This window comes from Thunnus albacares, chromosome 7 (assembly GCF_914725855.1).
Source record: "Thunnus albacares chromosome 7, fThuAlb1.1, whole genome shotgun sequence".
Classification (NCBI taxonomy): Eukaryota; Metazoa; Chordata; class Actinopteri; order Scombriformes; family Scombridae; genus Thunnus; species Thunnus albacares.
In genome coordinates, this window is record NC_058112.1 from 30,686,146 (window position 1) to 30,712,725 (window position 26,580).

General features: G+C 39.7%; 1 protein-coding gene and 1 long non-coding RNA gene across 3 annotated transcripts in view; one reads left to right on the forward strand and one right to left on the reverse strand.

Moving 5' to 3' along the window:
• Positions 1-24,659, reverse strand: part of LOC122986274 (neuronal acetylcholine receptor subunit alpha-7) — a 55,286-nt gene extending 30,627 nt beyond the window's left edge. The window contains exons 1-4 of one of the 2 annotated variants that reach the window (XM_044357446.1): positions 24,542-24,659; positions 20,249-20,388; positions 11,003-11,047; positions 1,985-2,094 (exon numbers count right to left, since the gene is read on the reverse strand). In XM_044357446.1, the coding sequence (XP_044213381.1) occupies positions 1,985-2,094; positions 11,003-11,047; positions 20,249-20,388; positions 24,542-24,596 (350 nt within the window). In that variant the 5' untranslated portion in view covers positions 24,597-24,659. Of the gene's footprint in view, positions 1-1,984; positions 2,095-11,002; positions 11,048-12,661; positions 12,785-20,248; positions 20,389-24,541 lie in introns of those variants that run through there. The other variant, XM_044357447.1, reaches the window with a different exon arrangement.
• On the forward strand, positions 852-14,110 carry LOC122986276. Its single transcript, XR_006404279.1, has 5 exons — positions 852-1,899; positions 1,969-2,076; positions 11,265-11,340; positions 13,136-13,201; positions 13,347-14,110. It is a non-coding gene; the product is annotated as an uncharacterized LOC122986276 (long non-coding RNA).
• Positions 24,660-26,580: the final 1,921 nt, after the last annotated feature.

Genomic DNA, 26,580 nt, shown 5'->3' on the forward strand with positions numbered 1-26,580 from the left:
TTTACATTTAAAGGACGGATTCACAATTTTCCAACTGTGTCTTAAAACAACAGTCAGGAACCGAACTGAACAGTGAAACATGTTCTTCTTGCTGTAATCATTCCTCCTGTTCATACTGACCATTAGAAGATCCCTTCATAATGCACTTACAATGGAAGTGATGGGGGACAAAATCCACAGTCCTCCTTCTGTGCAAAAATATATTTAAAAGTTTATCTGAAGCTAATATGAAGCAAGTAGATATCTTTCAACGTTACAGTCTTTTTAAACACAAAGAGGGAATTTGATGCTAAAAAGACTGTAAATGTGTCAGATATCCACTTGATATGACTAACTCAGACTGCTGAAGCCTCATATAAGCTTCACATCTACTTTTAAATGACTGTGTGGACACATTGTTGATTTTGGCCTCCATCACTTACATAGAAAGCACATTTGAAGGGGATCTTTCAATAGCCAGTATGTTCATATGGACACCTGACTGCTGTTTTAAGACACACTTAAAAAATCGTGAACTTGTCCTTTAAAGAAGAAACCCAGCATTTGAGGACTGTAGTTTCTCTGAACCTCAGCTTGAGACTGAAGAAAACTTTACAGGCATGAATATTCAGTGAATTACGGCAAAACAAGTGACTTCAAAAAATAACGGTTATCGGTGGCATTTTCAGATTATCATATATAATAATAATTACATCACCTATTTTCCACTTCAGCATGCATTTCCAGTTATATGTGTATTAAGTAGTATGAAGCCTTCTGTGACTCCAGGGAGAGCTGTGTGAAATCTGATAAATTGCCTCAAGTGATGTCTGCTTCTACAAGTTTGAAATTAGAAAAAAAAATCTAAAAGACATGAGGTTACCAAAACCTCCTGTAGCCTGCTCCTCATCTCCGCTGGAGGCAAAGCAGCTCCAGGCTACATTAGCCGCTACTAGCATAACATGGGAGACTCTCGACGGACAACAACGACCTTCAAGGAAAGGATCACATGACCGACGGAGACAGTCAAAGGCGTTAGTAGGCTAGTTTTCGATAGCCTTGTTAGCTTGTCTAGATGTAACACGAGGTAAAAAGTGAAGAAGAACAAAACAACTGTCGCTGGAAAATGTGTAAAACTACAGCAAATCTGCAGTAAAGTTGGTTAATAAACCTGTTTAGTTTGGACAAACTGTGATTGGAACAATGCAAAACATTTACAAATGTTTAAATGATAAGAAACAAACTAAACATTTGTAGTAGCCAACCTCCATCCAAAATATTGTGAATATTAATGCAAACATGACGTCAAATTTATCAGATTTTGAAAAGCACATCTAAGGATCCTTCAGTATTACTTTTAGTTTCTGTATCATTGTTCTATTAACAGAGTCTCCCCTCAAATTGAATCTGTCGCTCAGCAAAAGACTTTCACCGTGTCTGATCAGATAAATATCAGATATTAAAGAGGACACAGTTCAATGCCAGTTTAGGAAAAACAAACTTAATTTTTAACAATAAATTCCTACAAAAATGTGTCCCTTGTAATGTTTTTAATTAAAAACTCATCAGATCAACATCAGCAATGGTCTTTAAGATAACGTATCGGCTCACACAGTGTTCAGTCGGGAGTAAACATGCTAGTAGATTAGCTCGCTAGCAGAAATGCTAGCTTGGCTACCCGGGTCGCTAACGAGATCCTCTCCTTGCAAGTCATAGTATTTGTTGAGTGTCTCTCAGCATAATCTGTACAGTTGAGTGAATGGAGTCAAGTTGCAATGTGGGAAACGTAGGTGCCAGGTTTTGACAAGGAAGAAGAATGTGTGGAATAAAAAAGACGATATCTCTGTGGCTACAGTGGCTTTTTAAATTAAAGTTAAAGTCTGGAACACAACATCTCCTGATCTGCTTCACCAGGACTGTGTGAGTGTAGTTTGTTTACTTAAATTTTTGCAAAATTCAGAGGCAAAAACACAGTTTGTTTGTCTGCAGCAGGGAGATCGTGTACCTGTTGTACAGCAGGATGTCCGGCCTCCAGATCTGGCTGTCGGGGAATCTGACGTTGGTCACACCTGGATAATCCGACATGTTCCACTGCAGGTAGAAATCTGTCCAGTACTACACACACACACACACACACACACACACACACACACACACACACAACCGTTGGATATACTGAGGCTGCATCCACAGAGTTCATTTTTTTAAAAGACAAAACATTTTCTTCTTTGACTTCTCGTCCACATAGAAATATCATCTTCAGTCACCTAAAAACACGATTCTGAAAATGCCATCTGCTCTTGACTGTGTTACCAGTGAAAATTAAACTTATTGAAAACATCACAGCCACAACTTTTGTTTTTCTGTGCATGCTAATAACAAAAACTAGTTACTGAATTACTAAAACATTTAATTCTGTTGCAGTGGATTTTCTAAACGATGGAAGCTACGTACATGTGGACACAAACATGTGTGCTGATGTCTCAGCTGTATGGAAAATTAAGCAAAAGTCCAACAACTAAAAAGGTCTGACAAATGTACAAAAAACATAATATCCACTTAATATATTGTCAAAGCTTCATCAATCAAACTATTGAAAATAATTAAGTGATGATTGATTAAAATCTTCCTACAATTTCCCTCATTTACTGACTTAAGGCAGATTTTCTCATTCAGATCTTATTCCAATCACATCCTAAAGGCAGCAGTGGAAAGTAACTAAGTACATTTACTGTACTTCAGTATAATTTTGAGGTACTTTTACTTTACTTGAGTATTTCCATTTTATGCTACTTTATACTTCTACGCTTTCAGAAGGAAACATTTTATTTTGTGCTCCACTACATTTATTTCAACATTATACTTACTAATCATTTTTATATCAATGTTTTACATGTAAAACAGATGATGTATTCTATATTTTTTATATTTATAATTAATATAGGTCACTTTGTAGAGATCTGTTTTCATCTTTACATTAAAGGGTCTTTTTCTGCTGATCAGTGTCAAAAAATCCTCTTTAAATCCTCTTTGAATCAATGTGTTAAGGCAATAAAACATGACAAATTCCAAGAGTGGTGAATACTTTTTACAGGCACTATAGACTATATCTGTATATATACTGTACATAATAAATATTACTCTGAGTTACTATATTTGGGAGGATGTCAACTTCTTTTTTTCTTACCATAATAAATATAACACTAAGTTATATTTATTATAAACATAGCACAAAAAGTAAGGAAATTTATGTTTGGTAGATTATTTCTTTGTTGTAACAATGCTTCTTGGCAATAAATCTTATACTGTTGGAAAGCCTGTTTATTTCCCTTTTTAAATGGTGCCACATTTGTAAGGAACATGCATTTATGGGATGAGCAGCAGAGCTGAGTATGCGGGATGCGCCCATGAAAAATATGCTAAATCTTCTCTGCCAATGCCAAACAGCTTATTCTGCCGTTGACTCTTGTTTGGTGTTTGGCCAGGCTGTTGTGGCTGTGTATGGTTCTTCCACACGCTACTGAGCCTCCTGTTTGTTAAATGAATAAACTGTTAAATTGCCAATATGTCTTGTTTCTTCAAACTTCAATCATCCAATCCACCAAACACCAAACAAGAGTCAATGGCAGAATAAGCTGTTTGGCATTGGCAGAGAAGACTTGGCAAATTTTTCATGGGCGCAACCCACATACATGCATGTTCCTTACAAATGTGGCTCCATTTAAAAAGGGAAATAAACAGACTTTCCAACGGTATAAGATTTATTGCCAAGAAGCATTGTTACAACAAAGAAATAATCTACCAAACACAAATTTCCTGACTTTTTGTACTATGTTTATATGCTGGGCAGCAGACACACACACATGTAAAACATGTACATTTTGCATAATGAGTACTTCTATTTTCAATACTTTAAGTACATTTTGCAACTAATACTTTTATACATTTACTTAACTAATATCTAAATGCAGGCCTTTTACATGTAATGGAGCATTTTTATGCTGTGGTATTGCTGCTTTTACTTAAGTAAAAGACCTCAATAATTCTTCCACCACTGCCGAAAGGTGTCATTTCTTAGGGCGTTTGAAATAAGGCCTCATATCAGGATTGTCTTCTGTACAATATGGCTTATATTTAGGGAAACATACACAAAGAAATGATAAAGACAGAAATGAGATCTCCATAAACAATGCAAGGACAGTAAAATGTTCCAGAAGCGATGACTTGAGTATCTCACGTCTGAAAGCAGCTGATAAGCAGCAGCTCTTCTGTGTTTGACCTCCGTTTTTCATTTGGTGAACTCCAGATAACACTGATGATTCTAACGTAACTTGCCTTTGTTAGCTTAGTTTGTTTTTTTAGGAAGCAGTGAGACACTGAGTGTTGCCAAGAAACATCAGCACTGTGTTGATGTCTGATTTGCATACACAGCTCTTCTGGCCGGCTCGGGCCTCATTACATTTCAGAGCCTCTCTGTGCTCTGGTCTGTGTTGATGGTTTGAGGCCACGTTGGCTGAAGGTCACATACATCGTTCTCTGTCTTGTTTACTTCCTGTCACTGAGCTGAAATGTTTCTCCCAGAGGAATCTGTTGAAAGCTGTTGCAGAGGCTGCAGAGATGCCAGATAAATAAATAAATAACAAGACAAGACTCTAAAGTTTGTGTCCAAAAAAGCCAAACTAAAAGTGGGATGACTTCTGGAGTACAAACTTCAAAGAAATGTTCTCAAAAATGTATTTGATCTTTCAGGCCCCCAAAAATGTACAAAATATTTAAAAAAAAATAAGTCAAAATGAAGTGGCAAATATTGAGTTTTTAAATTGCACCATGGTGGTGTCACTTTCCTCTTCCTCACCATGAAGCAGTGAGTCTGTTTACATGCAGACTAAAAAAGTCAGTTTTCACCAAATTAAAGCAATATCTTCACTTCCACTGAAAGTGTCACATTAAAGCAACTTTGGATGTCAAAGTTAAGAAGTTGCAGTAAACCGGATGCTGCATTTATGAAGAGCAGGGTTTTTTTCTGCAGTGTTAGACTTTTGAAGACTTTTTTAATCCAACACAGAATCTTAATTTAATACCTGTTTCATGGTCAAACAATGACGGAAAACCAGTGGAGGTAAAAAGGCCGACAGTTGTTTATTAAAGGACGTGTTCACAATGTTTTTCTTGCTGTAATCATTCCTCCTGTTCATACTGACCGTTAGAAGATCCCTTCATAATGCACTTACAATGTAAATCAAGTAGATGTCTTTCAACGTTACAGTCTTTTTAGTGCCAAAGTCCCTCTTTTTGTTACTATACTTCCACCTGCAGCTCAACAGGGAAACACAAAGAGGGAATTTGATGCTAAAAAAGAGTAAATGTGTCAGATATCCACTTGATATGACTAACTCAGACTGATGAAGCCTCATATAAGCTTCACATCTACTTTTAAATGACTGTGTGGACACACTGTGGATTTTGGCCTCCATCACTTCCATTGAAAGCACATTTGAAGGATCTTTTAATATCCAGTATGAACAGGAGGAATGATTACAGCGAGGAAAACCTCTTTCGATGTTCATATGGACACCTGACTGTTGTTTTAAGACACACTTGAACTTATCCTTTAATGTATATGACACCACATTTTTGCCAGTACTTATTTCACAAGAATTCCTCGTCATCTAATTAATAAATTAACATGACTTGGACCCGGATAAGTGGCAGAAAGATTATGTATTTAATTATCTTAAAATGGTTTAAATAATGAATGAGCTTCCTGCTACTGGAGCTGCAGTAGTGACAGTGTTCGCCGCAGGTCTGATGCTGCTGAATGAAACGCCACAAAAAAAAAAAGGATTAAACATCTTCCTGCAGCACAAACCACCGTCTCACTTGTAGCTTATAGATGTAGAGCGTCTCCCGAAAGCCGCAAACACATTATGTACTAATAACATTACTGTCAGCAAATATTCAAGAGCTTTGTTAATTAAATTAAAGAATTTTTAAGATTTTAATTAAAATCTTCAAGACCTGCAGATACCCTGAGAAACTACACAATTTAACTGCAACTGTTGATGACTGTGGTGCTATTGATCAATAATCAGAGTATCTGTGTGCATGAAAATGTGCTCATCAATTCAGGAAACAACAGCGTCTCGTGTTCTCTAATTACCAGTTATTACCATGTAATTATCAGACATTTAAATGTAACTTTACATTACGTCTCAACGCCAGCATTTCCTGTGAAATTACCTGAATGTTCTCAGTCTCACTCTTTTTTGGTACATTTGTTTCGTAAGTTTAATATTATTTTTATTTATTATTATTGATTTCAGGGCCACAACTAATCAAATGACCTATGTTGTCATTAAATTGCATCAATGCTCTTTGGTGACGTTTTACAGTTTAACACAAATACACACACACATCCAGAGTCAACTATACGAGCTGATGAAACTGCCGAGACCTCAAAGAACATCAAAAAGCGAGATGAGAAACTGTTTCATATCCAGTATTTACATGTATTTTTAATGCGCAGGTGAGGATGTCTGTGTTGCCTTCTCTCATGTCGAGAAAAGGTTCAAAGGCTCAAAGAGTCAGAACAGGACGAGACCAAAAGAAACCTGCACGCTATAAAGGACAGAAAAGAAAGAAAAACATATTTTACTTACAGTTACAAAAGGATTCAATAAGGAGGAAAAATGTACAAACAAAATCTTTAAGTCAAGACGTCCCAGTGCTGCATTAACTGGTAGGATTGCAGCATATTTAGATAAAACATTTCATATATTTGGGGTTTAGTCAGTCGTACGTTCATGTTTGGTGTGATACTGGTGCTGCACCCTGACAGATTTAATGGTTATTTTTGGGTTTGTGAGCTCACTTTAATTCTTCCTTTTTGAAAAGATTAAACATGTAAAGATCCACAGTCGGCCCCAAAGAGACACAATAACAAGAAACCAACACCATACAGAGGATTTCGTTTTATTAGACGCTGACTAGGAGCCGTAGGTGTCCGTTTCTGAGCGTCATACTGCAAGGTGACTGCAGAGCTCACAACAGTCGTCTCTAGGTTTTGACCACTCAGTGATTTCATAGAGTACAGTGATATAAAAGTGTATAATTTTACATAAATGGGTCTAACGAGCGCACAATAAATGTCACACAGAAGCCGCTGCGTACAGTATAACACATCCTGTTCATTTAGAGCTTTGGTACCGATACATCCTAATTTAAAGGGGGCATATTCTGCACATTTCTAGGTCCATATTTTTTATTCTGGGGCTCTACTGAAGTGTCTTTGTACGACTCACATCCCTTATTTATATTCCTTATTGATCTTATACTGGCCCTTCATGCAGCCCCTCAGTTCAGCTCAGAATCAGACCCGAAATATGAGAGTAGACAACATGAACAACCTCAGCAACAAAGATTACAGAACGGACAGACGACATGTGACGATGAGCTGATGTTTTCTCTTCAGGAAAGTTAAAAAAAAAAATATTGGAAATGAAATGTGAAACCTGGGTTTTGTCTTACAGGGAGTGTTTTTACATACGTTCACCTCAAGTTTTGGAACGTTGACCATGTTTAACATCTGACATTTTAGCAGGATATGAATGATAGAAAATCATAAAAAGCAGAATATGATCCCTTTAGTTATCGACAATGTCCTCCCAAGAAAAACCACAGGCTCAGCAGCATATATTTACGTTCAAGTCTAGAAGCTGTTGTAATTATGACGGGAGCAAAGGAGGAAATCAGGTGACGTTATTATAGAGCGACAATCAGTCCACGTAGGGAGGAGGTGGATGGATGAATCAACAAAACATTGCTGTTCACTTCCTGTTTCCAACCGCAAGTCAACACTGTTTTTTTAAAACAACATCATCCCCTAACCTTAACCACGCTGTTATTATTGCAACCATGATGACAAAGGTCTTCTAAACTTAAGGAAGAAGTAATTTTAACCCAAACCATCATCCTTATTATCATATAAAACATATTTATTTTCCAACAGTGATGTCGGAGGCACAGACAGACGTCGTCCTGCTGACCTGCTGTCAGATCAGAAAACGCTTCTATGTGTGGATTTCATGGACCAACCACAGATTTTGTTGTTTAATTGGGACGACTTGTTCCTTGTTTTGGCTCTGGGAGAGTAAAGCTGTTCAGTCCAGACTGACATATCTTAACAACTATTTGAAGGTTTTCATTGAACTCCTCAGGATGGATTGTGATAACTTTCCTGACTTTTCATTTAGTACTATTATCAGGGCAAAATATTCTGGTTTATGACCAAATAGCTGCTAAACTAATGACACTCTGATCAGCCTCAGATGTATTTTAGTGCCAAGTAGCACATATTAGCATAACACACTAAACTAAGACAGTGAACATATTAAACATTATACCTGCTAAACATTAGCATATTAGCATGGTTATGGTGAGCATGTTGTAGCATGTAGCTCAAAGAATGTTTATAGTGGTTTGTAGTCTTTTGTTCAAGATGTTCAGGAAATCATGACACTGTTCTACAGATGACTTTATTAAGTCTTTTATTAACAATTAAAATATGTCCTTCCTTTGCTTTTTCTTCCACTGGTCCTCTGTCTCATTTGATAATTGCGCATTTTAAGTATTAACATATACGTGTTCCGTGCTTTGTGATATGTGTCTGGCTTCTAACAGCATGAGAATAAAAGGAATACTCAATAAAATCATTGAAACACTGTAAAAACAAGCTCATCATGAGACCCTGAGGGGAGAAATCTGCTCCAAAATGTCGATATCGAGTCTGTTTTTATCCGCCGAGCGCGTCAAAGTTTTCTAGTTAGCCAGGAGAAAAAAACTTCCAAAAGCCGCAGAAAGACTCTGACATTAAAAAAAACCCACACAGCTCCCTGCGCAGAAATGTTTCCTCTCGCTTACAGACATTCATCCCCTCCACCAAAAAACACAAAGACTCCAGCAGCAGCAGCGGAGGAGGAGGAGGAGGAGGAGGAGGAGGAGGAGGAGAGATGCCAACGCCAAATTAAATTAAGCTAAAAGACTAGTTGGTCCTGGGAGGATGATGCTGCGGAGAGGAAATGCCGAGTCTCCGGGGAGGAACCAACCTTTCCATCCGAGAGGAGCAGATTAGTCCGGATTAGTGCATCACCACTTTACAAACACACATTCCGCAGGACCTGATATGAAACCTAATTAAATTTGGACAGCTGCATGAAATGGGTTTAAGAAGCTCTCCTAATGAATTCCTACGCTCACCATCAGCTCTGACATTCACACCAGAGTCGGTTCTGGCCGACAAAAAGGAAAAAAGCTTTTCATGGAGTGAGATGAAGTTCAAGACAAAAAGAGACGCAGCAGCAGGAGTCGATGTCAGAAAGGTGTAAAGCATCAAAGTGCAGGATGTGTCAGGTTTTCAACCCTGACAGCAAACTGAACAGTAGATGAAGTATTTGTGGAAACAGAGAGAGAGTAGTTGGCGCTCTGATCGAGTTTTTCTCCATCACAGCAAACTTATTTGGGTCAAATACCAGAGCTGGAGTTGTACGATTCCTCCAGAGTCTCTCTGGGAGCTGAAGGAAGGATGGGATGATGTGGCTGCAGGCTTCCATTCATTATCAATGTTTACTTGGTTTCTTCCCCCCCCCGAGAGTCTGTTTAGACACTGTCCCCAGCGGCTTGCCCGGCACAAATAGACCCATCTGTAACCAATAGGGGCGGCTCAGGTTGAATTTTCTGTGATGTAACTGTGGTCCAGGAGAGCAGCGTGACAGCAGAGAGGCTGCAGAGGTTGTAGCACGGAAATGTGCTGATTGTTCAGGTCTACAGGCTACAACTTGGGTATTTCTTCCATTACAACAAACATTCAGTGGGGGAAAGTAACTAAGTACATTAACTTAAGTACAATTTTGAGGTACTTTACTTGAAAATTTGTAGTTGATGCTACTTTATACTTCCACTCCACTACATTTCAGAGGGAAATATTGTACTTTCTACTCCACTACATTTATTTGACAGCTTTAGTTCCTTTTCAGATGAAGATTTGACACAATGGATAATATAACAAGCTTTTCAAATACAACACATTGTTAAAGATGAAACCAGTGGTTTCCAACCTTTTTGGCTTTTGACGTCTTACAAAAAGCAGTGTGTAGTCGGGGTCACATTTCACATGTCTATGAGTTGTTAACAGCTCCACCAAATAGTGATTTTTCCCTCTAAACTTCTCACATGCTTTCATTTCAATAAATGTTCAAATGATCCAATATTTCAGCAAAAATCAAAGATTAGAGAAAAAGTCTAAAAACTGAAAACAGATTTGTGTATCAGAACTTTGTTTTTTCTTCTTTCCTCTCCCATTAATCATCTCATGACCCCTCAGATTTATCTGCTGACCCTTTGGAGGGGCCCGACCCCTAGGTTGGGAACCAGTGGACTAAACTAGCTAACTGTATATAAAGTAGTTGAAACTAGCTCCACCTCCAGCAGCTACAACAGTAACATGCTGCTCTAACACTGATGCTTCACTACTAATAATCTAATGATGTCATATATAATAATATATCAGTCAGAGGGACCAAACCACTACTTTCACTGCAATACTTTAACTACATCAAGCTCATAATACTTATGTACTTTTACTGCAGTAGGATTTGTCATGCAGGACTTTTACTTGTAATGGAGTATTTTTACATTACTGTATTTGTACTTTTATTTAAGTAAAGGATCTGAATACTTCTTCCAACACTGTAAATAACAGTTTTAGGAACACAAAGTTCTTCTAGTTCTTCTCCTGAAACCTCTGACAATATTGGAAAACAATGCTTTTGGGGATGACAACCTGTTCAGGATGTTCCTGATGTGGTTTGCAGATAAAATACTTTTAGCTCAGATAACAGGTCAATAGGTAAGAAAAAAAAAGCAAAGACAAAGAATCTTCTACTTCTGAAAACAGAAATATGAATCAAGGAGAGAAATGTTTTTTATGAGGGAGTAAAGAAGTCCACTGATGAAGGACAACACTCACCAGCTGTAGCCAGATGTTGGTGGTCAGCACCTGGTTCTTCTCATCCTACAAACAGAAGAACAGAACAATCAGTGTCTGCTCTGTATGCAGATGAACCAACGATCCTCTGAGTCACTGCAATCACGGCTGAAAGTCTGTCCACTCTCTACTGTCTCTTTCATCCCTTTGAATTAATCTTAAACATGGTGGCGTGCCAGCAGAGGGGATATGAATATGAATAACGTCAGTTTGATGAATGTCCGGCCTGTTAATTCATTCTCAGGTAGTCGGGCGTACAGAGAGGATTCAAGGATGGGGGGATGTAAACAAGCTGCATAAGGCGGCAGATTCTTTTCAAGGTAAGGACGTTAAAGGTAAACGTTACAATGGTGTAATAAACGACTGACCTTCAGTTAGCTCTGAAATGAACTGAGCTACTAACAAGTATAGTGAGTGCATAGAAAGCCTCATATATCTTATTCCTACAGTACCAGTCAAAAATTTGGACACACCTTTCCATTCCCTTGAAAGAGGAAGTGTGTCCAAACCTTTGACTGGTATTGTATGTGTTATAGAGCTCCATTAATGTCCAAAAACATGAATCTACTGAAATAGTCTCCTAAAACTGCACCACTACCTCCCCTTGCTAAAAACAGTGGCCAGCTAGGCTACTGGTGGGAATTATTTTTGTATGAAGTTCATTTGCATTCCCTCGCTCTCCTCTTGATCCTGTACAGTTAGTGTGTCGGGCCGGTCACTGCCAGTTAAGGGTAACGCTCTGCAGATACTAAAGAAAGGAGATAACATCTGTCGCTATGCAGTTCATCATTTATTAGTCCTTTGGTCCGAGTACAGGACAGCTGCAGCAATCCTGTCTCTTACAAATGATGTTCATATAAAAGTTGCAGCAGCAAAAATGTTTTGCTGGAGATGCAAGTGATAATATTGTTAATTATTGTATTGCTTGGTTGTTTTTTTTCCCACTAAAATATCTGATCTTGCAGCAAAATATCCGCTAGAATAAACTACAGCAATGATAAAGGTGTTCATGGTTTAATACAGAGAAAAGTCTGCAGTTAATGAACATTTAAGGCACCATCTTCCACTAACCAAAGTGCTTTTTGTTGCCTAAACCTGAACACATGCAGGACTCAGGATGTGAACTCGGGTCTCCTGCATGTTGTACGTCCCTCATCCTCCTCCCTCTGACTTCAGTGTGATATGAAGCATAGTGTAAATTCAGGCAGGAAGACTCTTAATCATTCATTCATTCATAATTTCACTCTTCTCTCTCAGCTCCTCCCGCTTTCACATCAGCTGTTAGTCGCTTCACTTCTAGTTGACAAATTGGATTCCTTCCACGATCCCTAAACAGCCAATCACGGCCTAACTGTCAGCTGTCATTTCAGGCAATAATCGCGTCCACCATCCTCGCCTCTCCATCCCGGACCATCATTCGTCCGCCACCAGTGTCTAGACTCCATCGGGGGGGGGGGGGGGGGGTTATCCTATTCATGCGTTCATCGCCCCCCCTCCATATTAGGCCACATCACGATGGAGTCTAATCGCCAAAAAGACTTTTAATTCATTATCATGCCGTTCAATAAACACAATTCACTACGTAAAACTGAGTCTCTCCTGATTGAAATATAAATGTTCATTCATTCAAAAAAACTTTACCTGTGTGAACATTATCCAGGTAGCGATTACATTTGTCAACGCAACATAACTGGGAAAACAGTTCAGACACATATGAAGGTCATTTCTAGCAGATGGGGTTGTTGAAGCTGCTTGTCAATCACCACACAGCTGACCTCCATTTAACTAATCACTTCTAAAACCAACTGTCCACACCAGTAATGATTTAGGGGATGCGTCCTATTAACAGGGACTGAATACTTATTAAAATCACTTTGTACACATTGATTTTTATTTTGATATTAAAGGGTCTTTTATTGTTGATCAGTGTCACAAAATTAAGAATAACAAGTGAATCAGCCATAAAGAGGACAGATGTGCAGCAGGACAGTTCATGAAAAGGAAATGTTAAAGCTGTTGTAGAGTCAATTCTTCATTTATCTGAGTTTAGACTGTTTGGTTTTCTCATCTTCACTGTATTTTGGATTGATGATGTTTGTGTGTTTTTTGTTGCAGCAGCTCTCTGCTCTGGACCATGATGGAAACCTGTGCTGATGTAAGATGCTCTCACACTGTGATAAAGTATGTACCTGACTAAAATACAGAAATGATGCAATTAATAATTTTGCAGCACAAGTGTTTAAAGTATGCAGAGATGTTTCATCAATGTCTTGAAGGCAGCAGGAGCCTGAAAATGAAGCTTTTTTTTTTTTTTTCATGGCTGCAGAAAGAACAGAGCAGCAGCAGCAGCAGCAGCGTTTGAAGGGAGGAAACAGAGTGGAGCTCTTTTCAACCTTAACCTCACACTCACCCTCACCTGGGAGATCGGGGCGGCCAGCCAGAAAGAAAACCTACTCGCCTGGATATAAAACTCACAACAAGCCCTCCAGATTAAAACGACCATATGTTGTTTGACCACGCACTCCAGAGCTACCCATGGGAGCGTTTACTAATCAGGCGCCTCTATCAACAGTAATGTTTGCCACAGGAGACCGCTCTTCCTTTCCAACTGCAAGTTACACATTTCCAACCACGAGTTGGGAGAGTTTTTTAAAATAAATGTAACTACAATCATCCCCGAACCTCAACCACGTCATTATTATTGTAACCACGCCAGAGAAGGTCTCTTCACCTTAAGGAAGAAGTAACTTTAACCCACACAATCTTTTTCTAAAGTGTTTTTTGTGCCTAAAGCAAATCAAACCTTAACCATAACGTTGTCCAGCCTGGTCGCCAGAATAAAACAGGGTGAAGTAAAACTCAGCTGTTGTCTTTGACTGACTGGTTTCTTTACTGTACTTTTATTTCCTTTCTTGCATCTGTTTACTGCACTGTAACTGTATTTCTAGTCTGTGACTCATCCTGTGTTTATGTCTCTGTTCTTAACTTTTTAATTTCTTTTAAAAGGTTTTCTAATCATTTGCATTCTAACATTTTCGTGGTGTTTTTTTTTTTAAATGTTTTTGAAGCATTATGTAAAACACTATGAATTGCTGTTGTGTATGAAATGTGCTCTCCTCCTTTCTCACTACTCAGAACAACCAAATATCTACTTCTCATGTTTGGAGCCGAACCAACAATGAACTGATCTACTAACAAGTATTGTGTTTGTATCCAGAATCTGATATATCTTATTACTCCGTTGTTGTCCAAAAACTATTAGAAATATGTCAATGAGCCACACCGCTGCACTGGGTGACATGTTCCTTCTTTACGAAGAGTTTGGTCACGTTAGTTTGTTTAGTAACGTCTACAAAGACCAATAAATGCAATCATACTTCCAGTCTCTGGAGAGTAGTTCTGTGTAAGGCACAGAGACAAACAGAAACACCACTGAGCATGTGCGGGAATCCAGTTTTGTTTACAGAGATTGTTGTGTGACATATTACAACCACTTGACTTTGTTCTGAAGTTCTTTGAGAAATTTAGACTGTAGTACAAAGTCAAGAGGTTTTGATATGTAGCACAACAAGCTAGCAAAGCTCTGTGAACAGAACCGCGTTCCCGCACATGCTCAGTAGTGAAAAGTATTTTTATCTTCAGTTTCAGAGTTTATATTCAACATGTTTTATAAGCTTTTCTCATAATATATCTATATTGTTTATGTTACCTGCTTAGTTTTGATACTTTAATATGTGGAAAGTAATTTGAGTTGAGCATTAAATGAAGTTTGGAGGAAGCTCTCCTGAGCATCTGTAAAACCTCAACCCCCTTTAACAAAGCCTGCAGCTACTAGACTGATGCAGACTTACATAAACCCAACTGCATTTGAGTATAATGCAGGCAGTTGTAGGATTCTGTATGTACTATATGTATCTAAAGGACAGAGAGTCACCTGAGATCAGAAAATAAAATATTCAGAACAGTCAAGAGATCAGATTTCTCCGACATCTAAGAGTCTGAAGAAAAACTGCAGGAGAGAAAAGAAGCCGCTTCGGTGCTCTGCTGAATCTGAATCTGTGTCGTTATCTGATATTATTAATAAGTAATGAAATATGAGGCTGGGGAATGAATAACACTGTGAATGATGAAACTGGAAAATAGATGAAGCCCAGTGCTCCCTGCAGGGCCGGAAAGATTAAGTCTTTTCACAATTGATCAACTGATAAATTGACTATGATGAGACTGAGAAAGCAGTGACACTATCCTACAGAGGACGCACATTAAATCTAATTTTCTTTTACAGATTTTCTTGAAATTAGAATCCTCTCCTGTGGAACCATCTTCCAGATTCGGTCCGGGGGGCAGACACCCTCTCTACGTTTAAGAGTAGGGTGAAAACTTTCCTTTTTGATAAAGCTTATAGTCAGGTCCAGCCAGGTTCGCCTTGGACCGGCCCCTAGTGATGCTGCTATAGGCCTAGACCGCCGGGGGATGCACTGAGCTCCTCTCTCCTCCTCCTCCCTCTCCGTCTGTACACATTCATGTCCCATTAATTCATGTTACTAACTCGGCACCTTCTCTCTCCAGTAGTTTTGTGCTTTCTCGTCTCTTCGTGTTGCTTTCTGCAGGTATTTCTGCCTCCAGAGCTGCAGAATCTGGATCTATGATTGCGAGCCACTTACTGCCCCAACGCCCACTGCTACAATTATATTATTATTATTATTATTATGATTATACATCTCTATGTGGAACTTGCATTGTGCTTTGCTCTCTTTCTCCTTCTCTCTCAATTCAATTCAAAGGCTTTATTGGCATGAAAGTTACAAGAACAACGTTGCCAAAGAATCAAAAGTACAAAAACAAGTACAAATTGACCAAATATTTAGATAGTACACAAAAACTCTCTCTCTCTCTCTCTCTCTCTCCCAAGTGGTCCGGGCAGATGGTGGCCCACCCACATCCCGGTTCTGCTCGAGGTTTCTTCCTGTTAAAAGAGGAGTTTTTCCTTCCTGCTGTCATCGAGTGTTTACTCATGAGGGGGAATGTTGGGTCTCTGTAAAATTAAAAAGAGTGCCGTCTGGACCCGCTCTATGTGAAAAGTGCCCTGAGATAACTTCTGTTATGATTTGGCACAATATAAATAAAATTGGCTTGACTTGAATTAAAGCTACGTTTGGATGGAAACACAGCTTTTGGAATAATTAAGTCAATTCAGTCTGATAATCAGGCTACTTTATAAGAAGTTTAATAAACACTGTAGGACTAGAAAGCGCTCCCTCGTACCTCCAGTCACACATCCAAAGACCTCGCTGTCACTTAACAGTAACAAGTATTTGTCCTATGATAGGTCACTGTAATCCTTCAACACTGTCATCATAAAAGAACTAACTTCCATTCACCTGCATTACACTGAGTTGGAGGCAGAAACACAGTTGAACCTTTTGGCCTCAATGAAGAGCAAATTTGTCCTCCAATTCATGATATATGGTGTCTTCTTGTTTTTCTGCCCCTATATCTATTATCCAATAGGGTTGAATTCTTGTTCCACCTCCTATCCGATGGCAAATGCACACCTGTTGACTATTTATGTGTTTGCTTTATGTCCTTGTCCACCTTTGATTCTGATGAAGACACGGTAGAGTTGAAACGTCGGTCTGTTTGCACTACTAAAGGCTACAAATCAATCAGTGCGCTCCGGTCTTTTCTCATCTGACATTTGCTGTCCCTGATTGTCTTTTTGTAGTTTGACTGTTTGTCCCTTTAAGAATTACTATTCACTTCTACTCAGAAGGTTCAGGTCATATTTGACTGAGACTATGTCCACACTAAACCGGCTAAATTCATCTTTTTCTCTCCGTTCAGACTAAAACTTTGTTTTTCTCCCTCGAAAACAGAGTTTTTCCAAAATGTCCTCCAGAGTGTGTAAATGTGAACACGCCGGCTTGGTGTTGTAGTTTGTACGAGGAAAAAAGAGCTTTGACCAGCAAGTCAGCTGCAGAAAACCAGCGAAGAAGAAACTGTATACTATTTCCGTTTCCATGGCAGCTTCCTGACATTTAGTTTATTGTAAGAAGATTGAAACAGTTTGAGCAGAGGAAGGTGGTAGATACCTACGTTTACCTCAAAGCAGACAATAAAGAAAACAACAATCGCATGATGCCGTCCGCCATGATTGTCGTCATTGTGTTTCTTCTTCTTCCTCTTCCAATGAAACGCCGCGCTACCGCCACCATCTGTTTTGTCAGCAATATGACAGCGTTTCTACAAAGCTCCATTTTTTCCCCGAACACACCACAACACCCAGCTGGTGTTTTCACATTTACACTGGAGGCTGATTTGGAAAAGCTTAGTTTTCATGGGAGAGAAATGATGTTTTAGTCTGGCTGGAGGCCAAAATGGAGAGAAAAAGATGCATTTATGAATGTAGCCGAATTAGTGTAGACATGGTCTGATGCTCCAAGAACACCTGAAGTCCGTCATTCAGGTTTTATGAGCCTTCTGGTTCCCTACGAGTGACGACTAGTCCAACCGTCACTGTGAGGGAGGAAATCTCAATCCAAACTCCTCTCCTGTGTGCTCCCTCACTGGCTGAACGAGTTACCAAAACTCCTTACCTAATCTCTTCTCAGAGTACTTACTCGTTTAATAGAACTTTTCTCCATCCTTCTCAGGTTCAAGTAATCTGATAGGTATGTTACTTCATGCACCTGCAGACTTGTGGCTCTTTCACACATTTGGATGCAAAGTATTCAGTCTCTCATGAATCTCTGTGTCATTTACATACGAAGCGCCGACTGGACACCTGTTTCCACACATCATCCTTCTTTTAACAGTCCCGGTAGCTCGTTAAATACACATCGTAGAGAAACCAGAGACCGTGGTGATCAGCTTTTCCTCCATTTTGTTTCAAGTTATTTCACTTTGTGCTTCATTTTCCACAGGAATCAAAACTAACATGATTGAGCCTTTCTCAACTCTCTCCTGTAGCACAGCGGAGCTATTTTTGAACCTCTCTCGCTCAGCAGGATGCTGGGCTGTAAAACCAGGTCTCGTTCACAATGAATAGCAGCCGTCGCCATACCAGCTTTTGAGTCCGTACGTGTGAACTTGACCAAGTATTCACAGTTTATATTTACAGACGTAATTTAGTTTAGATTCATGAAGTATTAAAAGTTTGATATCTGACCAGAAGCACGCTGAATTCTTCTACATGTAGAAACTCTGCTGCTATCAGCTGGGTCTAACAGTGTGTGTGTGTGTGTGTGTGTGTGTGTGTGTGTGTGTGTGTGTGTGTGTGTTGTGTGTGTGTGTGTGTGTGTGTGTGTGTGTGTGTGTGTGTGTGTGTGTGTGTTGTCACATGCGGTGGCAGTGCAGATGAGACGAGTCGAGCAGCTTTGATTGCCTGCAGTGAGTCAGTGCCCACGCCAAGACTCGAGCACATCAGCGTTTCTGTGTGGGTATGTGTGTTAAATCAGTCAGGTACACACACACACACACACACACACACACACACACACACACAAGCGTGCGCACACACAGGATAAACAGTGTGTAGTCAGTCCAAAGACCAAACAAGGAACTCATTGAAGGTGACATGTTGCAGCTACAACTCTGACATCTGTAACAATGGCTTTGTGTGTGTGTATGTGTGTGTGTGTGTGTGTGTGTGTGTGTGTGTGTGTGTGTGTGTGTGAGTGTGTGTGTGTGCGGTCTCATGCTGTGATTGTATAGATGAAAGTGGTCTCCTGCTGTTAGTACCTGTCAGGAGGCAGAGTGGGTGTTTGTTACAGCAGATATAAGTTGTGTGTGAGTCATAAATTAACGAGTTGAGTTCATTTAATTGATCCGTCATCACAGTTTGTGTGTGTGTGTGCGTGTGTGTGCGTGTGTGTACAACATCTTCTGACTACATGATGGGAAAGTTCATCACTGAAGTCGGTGATGAGTGTGACCCCTGCTGGGGCTGATTAGAGTAACGATCTGATCTGAACTGAGCAGTTTGTTTCACATTTGTGCTTCACTTCAATTCACCACATGGCCAAAAGTATGTGGACACACAAACATTTCACCCGTATAACATGATATTCTAAAACTATGGTCACTAAAGGACATGTTCATACTTTTTCAAGTCTCGCTGTAATCATTCCTCCTGTTCATATTGGTGATTAAAAGATCCTTCAAATGTGATTTCAGTGTAAGTGATGGAGGTCAAAATCCACAGTGTGTCCACACAGACATTTAAAACCTGAACCTGTGAACCTGCCCTTTAATCTGCTGCTAGAACTCTTTCTGTCAGTAAAAATATGGCTCTACAGTAACTTCTCCAAAACTTGTTTCTGTTTTGGTTTTTTTAAAGTAAATCTTGGTTTGAGATTTTATTCAAACTTGTTTCTGGTTTGCTCCAGAAGGCATCAAAGTGCCGGCAGGGAGCCACTTCAAATTATTTTCCTCATCAAATCAAAGTTAGATGAAACACTTTCAGGCCCTCAACACAACTCTTAAAGTAAGTTCCCATTTATATTTGGTGATAAGCGTTTAAAGTACATAAACTCATATAAATATCTTGGTTTTTATCTTGATAAATATATAAATATATATCAGTTTATAGAAAAATGGGTCAACGAGATTTGGAATAAGACAAAATTTATAACATGTTTTAATCCAAAATGAGTTTAGTACTGAAAATTATGCGATTTAATCTGACTAAAAGGAAAAGATCTCTGTATGCCCGACTGAGATGTGGTATCTAAACTGTTACATGTGGAAACAGGATGATATGTTGGTATTAAAGAACGGGATCATCTTATATTAGTTAAATGACGTAGAAAATGAAATAAATCTTGTTTTTTATTGACCTTTTTATTATAATGACAGAAAACTAAAAACGATTAGTTTTGTATGGAAGATGTTGAAATTATTAAAACACTTTGAGACGTTTTTGCTTTATGTGAGTATTTGGACAAAAGCTGATCATTAGAAAAAAAAAGCTTTACATAGGTAGCATTAATATTGTTTGTTTGTTTGTTTTGTGTAAAGCCTGTTTTTCCAATATTACACGCAGCAATGATTTGTGTCTGTTTGGAACGTGAATGTCAGTCGCTGGAAGGGATTACATGTTATCCCATGTGGAAGGGATCTATTTAATGATACGCAAAACTTAAAATTCATACATATAGCCTTTAGATTGATCAGTTGTGTGTGTGTGTGTGTGTGTGTGTGTGTGTGTGTGTGTGTGTGTGTTCTCACCACGTCCATGATCTGCAGCAGGCTGAAGCTGAAGTGGACGGTCAGGCTGTGGGAGTCGTTGCTGACCGGTCGCTCCAGCGGGTTGTAGTTCCTCATCAGCTCCTTGTAGAGACGCCGCTGATAAACACCCTGCAGAGAGCCTGAAGACACGAACGTCACACACACACATAACAGCAGCTTTAAATTCAGGCTTAAACTCAGGACGCAAACAATATAAATGTGTCCTTTCAGGATTTACTGGTTGTATATTCGTTGGAAAACGACCGTAAGGGATGCGGCCTGGTGGCTACGTAGTGTGTGACGCAGGAGGTCAGGGGTCACAAACTGACCACCGCTCAGTGTAGCATGAATAGATGTAGAGCTGCTAGTCAGAGCTAACCAGCCATGAGCAGCTGCTGTCAGACTCTCCGTGTCTGCAGGAGCTTTGACTGTCACTAGAAGCACATTCATGACCCTTTTGTAAAAGTTTCTGTGTTGTGGCTGAGCGAGCGGCTCTGCTACGAGAAGCTCTGCGGTGTGAGTGTGTCTGTAGGGGAGAGTCAGGACGTAGCTGCAACCCTGCTGTTTATCATTGTTAACGTTACCATCGTCATCCCTGAATATCTTGTAAAGCTCTGAGTACAGTATCTCATGTGTTGCGTTTACTGCCACAGAAATATTTGGGTTATTTGTACATAACCACGGTTCTCTGCCGTCTTCTATCAGGCTTATTAACGCTACCGGCAGCTCTGTGTTTGAGGCACAAACTGAGGCTACAGTCATCAGCGTTGTGATATTTATACTTGGCGGCAGCAACCTCTGAGTCTTGTCTTTTTACATCACAATTAGAGGATCCGGCTGAACAGAGTTTTCAAATCCAAGGAGGCACAAACAGGCTGATTCTGAGCAGGAAAAGCAGTTTTTACACACAATATGTGTATTGTTGGAACATTCACCTGTATTACACCAACATAGACCCTGTTCACTTCAATGATTTTATGTGTAATTACCCTTTAAATTTCCTTCCCTCACAAACCTCAGCTCATGTCCCAGGTTGAACCACGTAGAGTTTACCACCAAGCGAAGCCTTGTCACACCACATGCTTTGACAGGAGCTTTCTCCACTCTGCTGTAACAACATGGAACAGCCCCCCCCCCCCCTCACCCCACCCCCGGCAATGCTGTTGTGGGAGACATCACATCAACTAGTGTTCATGCCTTCAAGAGGATACTGAACAAACACCTCCTCAGCACAGCAAGACTGTAATCCTAAAGCTCAAGGACTTTCAGATGTATACAAATCAGCCTCATATATATTCCTGTGTAGCTGCGGATCAGCGATAGGCTCTCTGCGAGTGGTATTCATGAAGCTTGTATCTGTGAAAACATAACCTCTCAGAGAGCACATACCGTTGTTTGTACTGTCAGTGATCTGGGGAGTGAATCCTCTTTGATTGTGGCTCTCATTGAATCTTTCTGGATCAAAGCCACACATGTAAATGGATGCTGTGGGAGAGCAGGTCAGCTTCTTTAATCCTGTTACTCTCTGTCTCTGTCTCACATTCTGTCCGGTAAAACCCTTTTTTTAAACGTACAATACAGAACATCGCTGCCCTCATCAAGCTTTTTCTCACTCAGTAATGACTTTTACAGCTTCAGACATGACAGGGTGTTTTACAGAAAGTGTGATATTTGGCAGCTGGTGAACGAGAGTTCAGTTAAAAATGTCATCATGTTCTCTTATGTTCTCTTTTTTAAAACCTATTTAGCTGTTCAAGCCTGAGTGGATTCAATGGAGAGCACAATCCAACAACCCTGACCCTGAACATCACCAAGATGAAGGAGATGGTGGTGGACTTCAGTGGATACACCCCTCTAAAGAGGTTCAGCTTCAGATACCTCAGTATACACATCCTCGTCTGGACTCTTCACTCCCAGCAAACACTAAAAAAATCCAGACAAAGACTTTACTTCCTCTAAGAGCTGCGGAGATTCAAGGTCTCATCCTCCATCATGAAGACCTTCTACTCTTCGGCTTGTGGAGAGAGTCCCGACAGGCAGCATCACCGCCTGGTACGGGACCTCCTCCGTCCCTGCAGGACTCCTGCACCAGGATGGTGACGCTGAGATACCAAAATATCATAAGAGACACTTTATACCCCAACAATAGACTATCACATGGTTAAAATCAAAAGACCAAAGAGGAGTTCTTCAGGCCCTCCAGATCCTCAGCACTGCTTGCTACTGCCACTGTCATTTTACTTGCTCTTCAAATTATTAAAGGAGCAATGATTTCCAAAATGACCACCAGCACACCTATTAGAGGACCTGAATGAAGAGACTGAGACCAGAATGACTCGTTGAAAACAATGATTGACTCAGTGTTTCTAGAGAGAAGTTGAGGCTTTTTGAATGAGAGTCAGTTGGAGCATCTAGCGGCCGTCGGCGGCACTTTAAGGTACTTCAGCCTCAAGGTTTGGTAGCTGCCACTTGGTTGTAACGAGACACTTGACACGCTAAGACGAGATTTAACATTTTCTCGTTATATCGAGGATAAATACTGGTTATAACGAGAAAGGTGTTGAAAATATTAGACTGTATCTGTATCTCATAAAAACAGCAGTGATGCTGCATAAACGTTTGAATGACTTCCTTTTAGGGTGAACATGTGTTGTGATGTGTTTGTCGCTCGGTATAATTTCTACTAAGTGCGGCAGCTCTGAGCTGCGTTACTCAGCCGTACTTGCTGTACTTCTTTTGGGGGAAATAAATGTTCAAAACTTGAGTTTAATCCTTAAACTAGAGATACAGTCGGTAGTTTAAAGAGACAAAGCTGATGAAAAAGACCTGAGTTTAGACTCTTGTGTGAAGTGTCTGTTTGTTGGAGTCTTAGCAGAGGTTATAACACGGCTGACTTTAAGCTTTAGTATTTCAGAGTTTAACATTAAAGTCAGTTCTTGTGTTCAAAGTTGTGTCTTTTGCTTCTTTTTCATCATCATCTGGTTATTAGAGTCTGTGATGGAAAGTAACTGTGTGCATTTACTCAAGTACTTAAATACAAATATTAAGGTACTTGTACTTTACCGGAGTATTTCCATTTGATGCTACTTTCTATACTTTCTACTCCACTACGTTTCTTTGACAGCTTTAGTTACTTTTCAGATTAACAGATTTGACATAAAATAACACAATAATAAGCTTATGAATTACAAAACAAGCAGCAGCGAACGCAGCTTGAGGCTGAAGTATCTTAAAGTACGACGGCCACTAGAAGCTCCAACTGACTCTCATTCAAAAAGCTTCAACTTCTCTCTAGAAACACTGAATCCAGCGTTGTTTTCAACGAGTCATTCTGGTCTCAGTCTCTTCATTCAGGCCTCTAATAAGTGTGCTGGTGGTCATTTTGGAAATTATTGCAGTTTAAAATTGTCTTCTTAAATGAAGTACTGTCTTCATCTTTAATCCTTTGTGTCTTTTTTCTCCAAACATGTTACCTGTCTGACATGAGACAGTAGACACAGTGATTTAAAAACACCTCTTTCCTCTTACATCTTCATCTGAATCATCCACGATGTGTCCGAGAGCTGTCGATTCAACTCCGAAGTCGTTTTTGAACACGTTCACTTTGTGCTGTATTGTGCAGGTGTTCCTGTTTTTGTGTCCATGTCATTCAGCAGATCTGAGACATTCAGGGAATCACGTCATCAATCAAACAGAAACCTTTTCATCTTAAGAAATGCAGCTTTTCAAAGAAAAAGGAATGTTAAGTGCAGCTTTGGCATTTTCAAACGTGGTGATTTTAGAGTTTTGATTCTAAATGACTTTGACCTGCTGAGGATTTATATGTGGAACTGAATTTCAGTCTGTAAAGTTATTTGTCCCTCACAGGCCAGAGTTTGTGTTGTTGTGTTGGATTAAATTATGTTGTACAAATGTTCAATATTTCATCCACCTGCTGCGATATATTAGAGACACTCAGAAATGTATCTCCATCAAATCTGCATCTTATGACTTTTATTTAGATCTTTTGGGTGGAAATAATGTCTCATTAATAATAATAATTGACCTTTTAACAGTTAACTTTAGTCTTTTGTCCTTTTCTTTAATTGATTTTGGTGTATTTTAATGATTTTTTTATAAACAGCCACATGAGATGTTGATTATCTCAGTGAAATATCTGATTCATTCTGTTTGCTGCTCAGTCAGAGAATCAGAGAAATAAAACTAATTAAACCACTGGACTGATTTCACGGGCGAACAGGCAGAGGTGTGAGTGTGTGTGTGTGTGTGTGTGTGTGTGTATTTCGAGCTTACCGTGAATGAGGCAGCAGAGCGTCAGGACGTGCAGGGTGAAGATCCGAGCGTCCATCCTCAGCAGCAGCCGTGAGATGTAAAACTGACTGGAGTTCCTCCTGAACCGGCGGATAACACCACAGAGAGAGAGAGAGAGGAGGAGGAGGAGGAGGAGGAGGAGGAGGAGGAAGGATCAGTGGAGGATTTGCTCCGAGGGGGGGGGAAAGGGGATGCTCCTCCCCTCCAAAAACATCCAAAGGAGAAGATTGGGCAGCTGGAGACACTGAGGAGGAGGAGGAGGAGAGAGGTGGGAGGGTGTGTGTCCTCTGGATCATCTGATGATTAATCTGATGTTTTTGATTGAAAGGATTTAAAACACAGATAACAGATTTTTCTACTGAAGCCGGCCGACAACTAAACGTGTCTCATTTTTTTAAAATTCACTGGAGAGCTTTAAAGCGAACGTCTGCCAAGGCTGCACAGACCTCTCTGAATTTATTACTCTAATAATCATAAATGTTTAGAAAGTTTGAGTCTGAAACTGTATTTGCATCAAAATACAACACAGTGACAATCATTTGGTTGAATGAGGCAGACATCCAGACAAAAATTCAGCTGTTCCTTATTGGTCCAGTTAAAAACATTTTTTTATCTTTAGACGTAGTTGGAACACATTTGTATGAACTAAAACTTTATATACAAAATATCTAAACTTAGCACAAAAAGTAAGGACATTTGTGTTTGGTAGATTATTTCCTTGTTGTAACAATGCTTCTTGGCAATAAATCTTATACCGTTGGAAAGCCTGTTTATTTCCCTTTTTAAATGGTGCCACATTTGTAAGGAACATGCATGTATGTGGGTTGCGCCCATGAAAAATTTGCCAAATCTTCTCTGCCAATGCCAAACAGCTTATTCTACCATTGACTCTTGTTTGGTGTTTGGTGGATTGGATGATTGAAGTTTGAAGAAACAAGACATATTGGTAATTTACAAATGTATTCATTTAACAAACAGGAGCCTCAGTAGCGTGTGGAAGAACCATACACAGCCACAACAGCCTGGCACCTCCTCCTCATGCTGGTCACCAGTCTGGTCACACACTGCTGTGGGATGATGTCCCATTCTTCAACCAGCATTTGTCGCACGCCCCAAGCTGATCCCACAAGTGCTCAATGGGGTTGAGGTCAGGACTGCTGGCAGGCTGTTCCATCCTCTCCACCCCCAAAGTCTGGAGGTAGTCTCTGATAAACCCCACAAACTGACAAATGCTGGTTGATTTGATGAACTTTGACCTATGGAGGAAGCTGTCATAGCTTATTAGCTGTGTTGGACTGGTGACTTTAACTGAACCTCTGTTGAAATGTTGGTAAAATCCTTTGGTCTACGACATTTCTATTGTTTTAAATGAAGGCACATCATGAATGATCATCGTTTTAGTAGAATTTGAATATTTCTGACTTTTAACTGTTGTTTCAGCTTCAGCTACTACTTTTCAGTGTTTGAAGACCTGCTTTAAATTGAAATAAAGATATCCAGACATCTGCAAATCATCAAATCAATGCTTACTGGGTTTTAACTAATAAACACACAATCAAACATCAGGGCTAAAAACAGACTGTATCCTCCTCGGAGGACGTAGATATTCAGTATTTAACCTTTAAAAGTATTTCCTCTCAGTGTGAAAGCCTTCATATAAAATCACTGGGGTTGTCATTGCAGGTTTTCTTTAAACCTGCTGAGAATCTTTGTGAATAGTGTTCATGCAGACAGACCCGGGTTTTCACACTTCAACAGACAAAACTCTCAACCTCAAACAGCCTGAGGTCAGGAAAAAAAAAAACCCTCCTCAGTCGATGCAAGTGTGAAAACACCTTCAGATGCCATTTACACTTCACTGCTGACTGCATCATCGCCATCAGATCAATAAGAACCGGAGACATGAAGACCTACTGGGGCTAAAAGAGACACAAGTTGTTCAAGTGTGATGACACGAAGCACAAATACTGTGTCCAACGAACCCAAACACATCTCTGACATGTAAATCTAAGAGTCTCCAA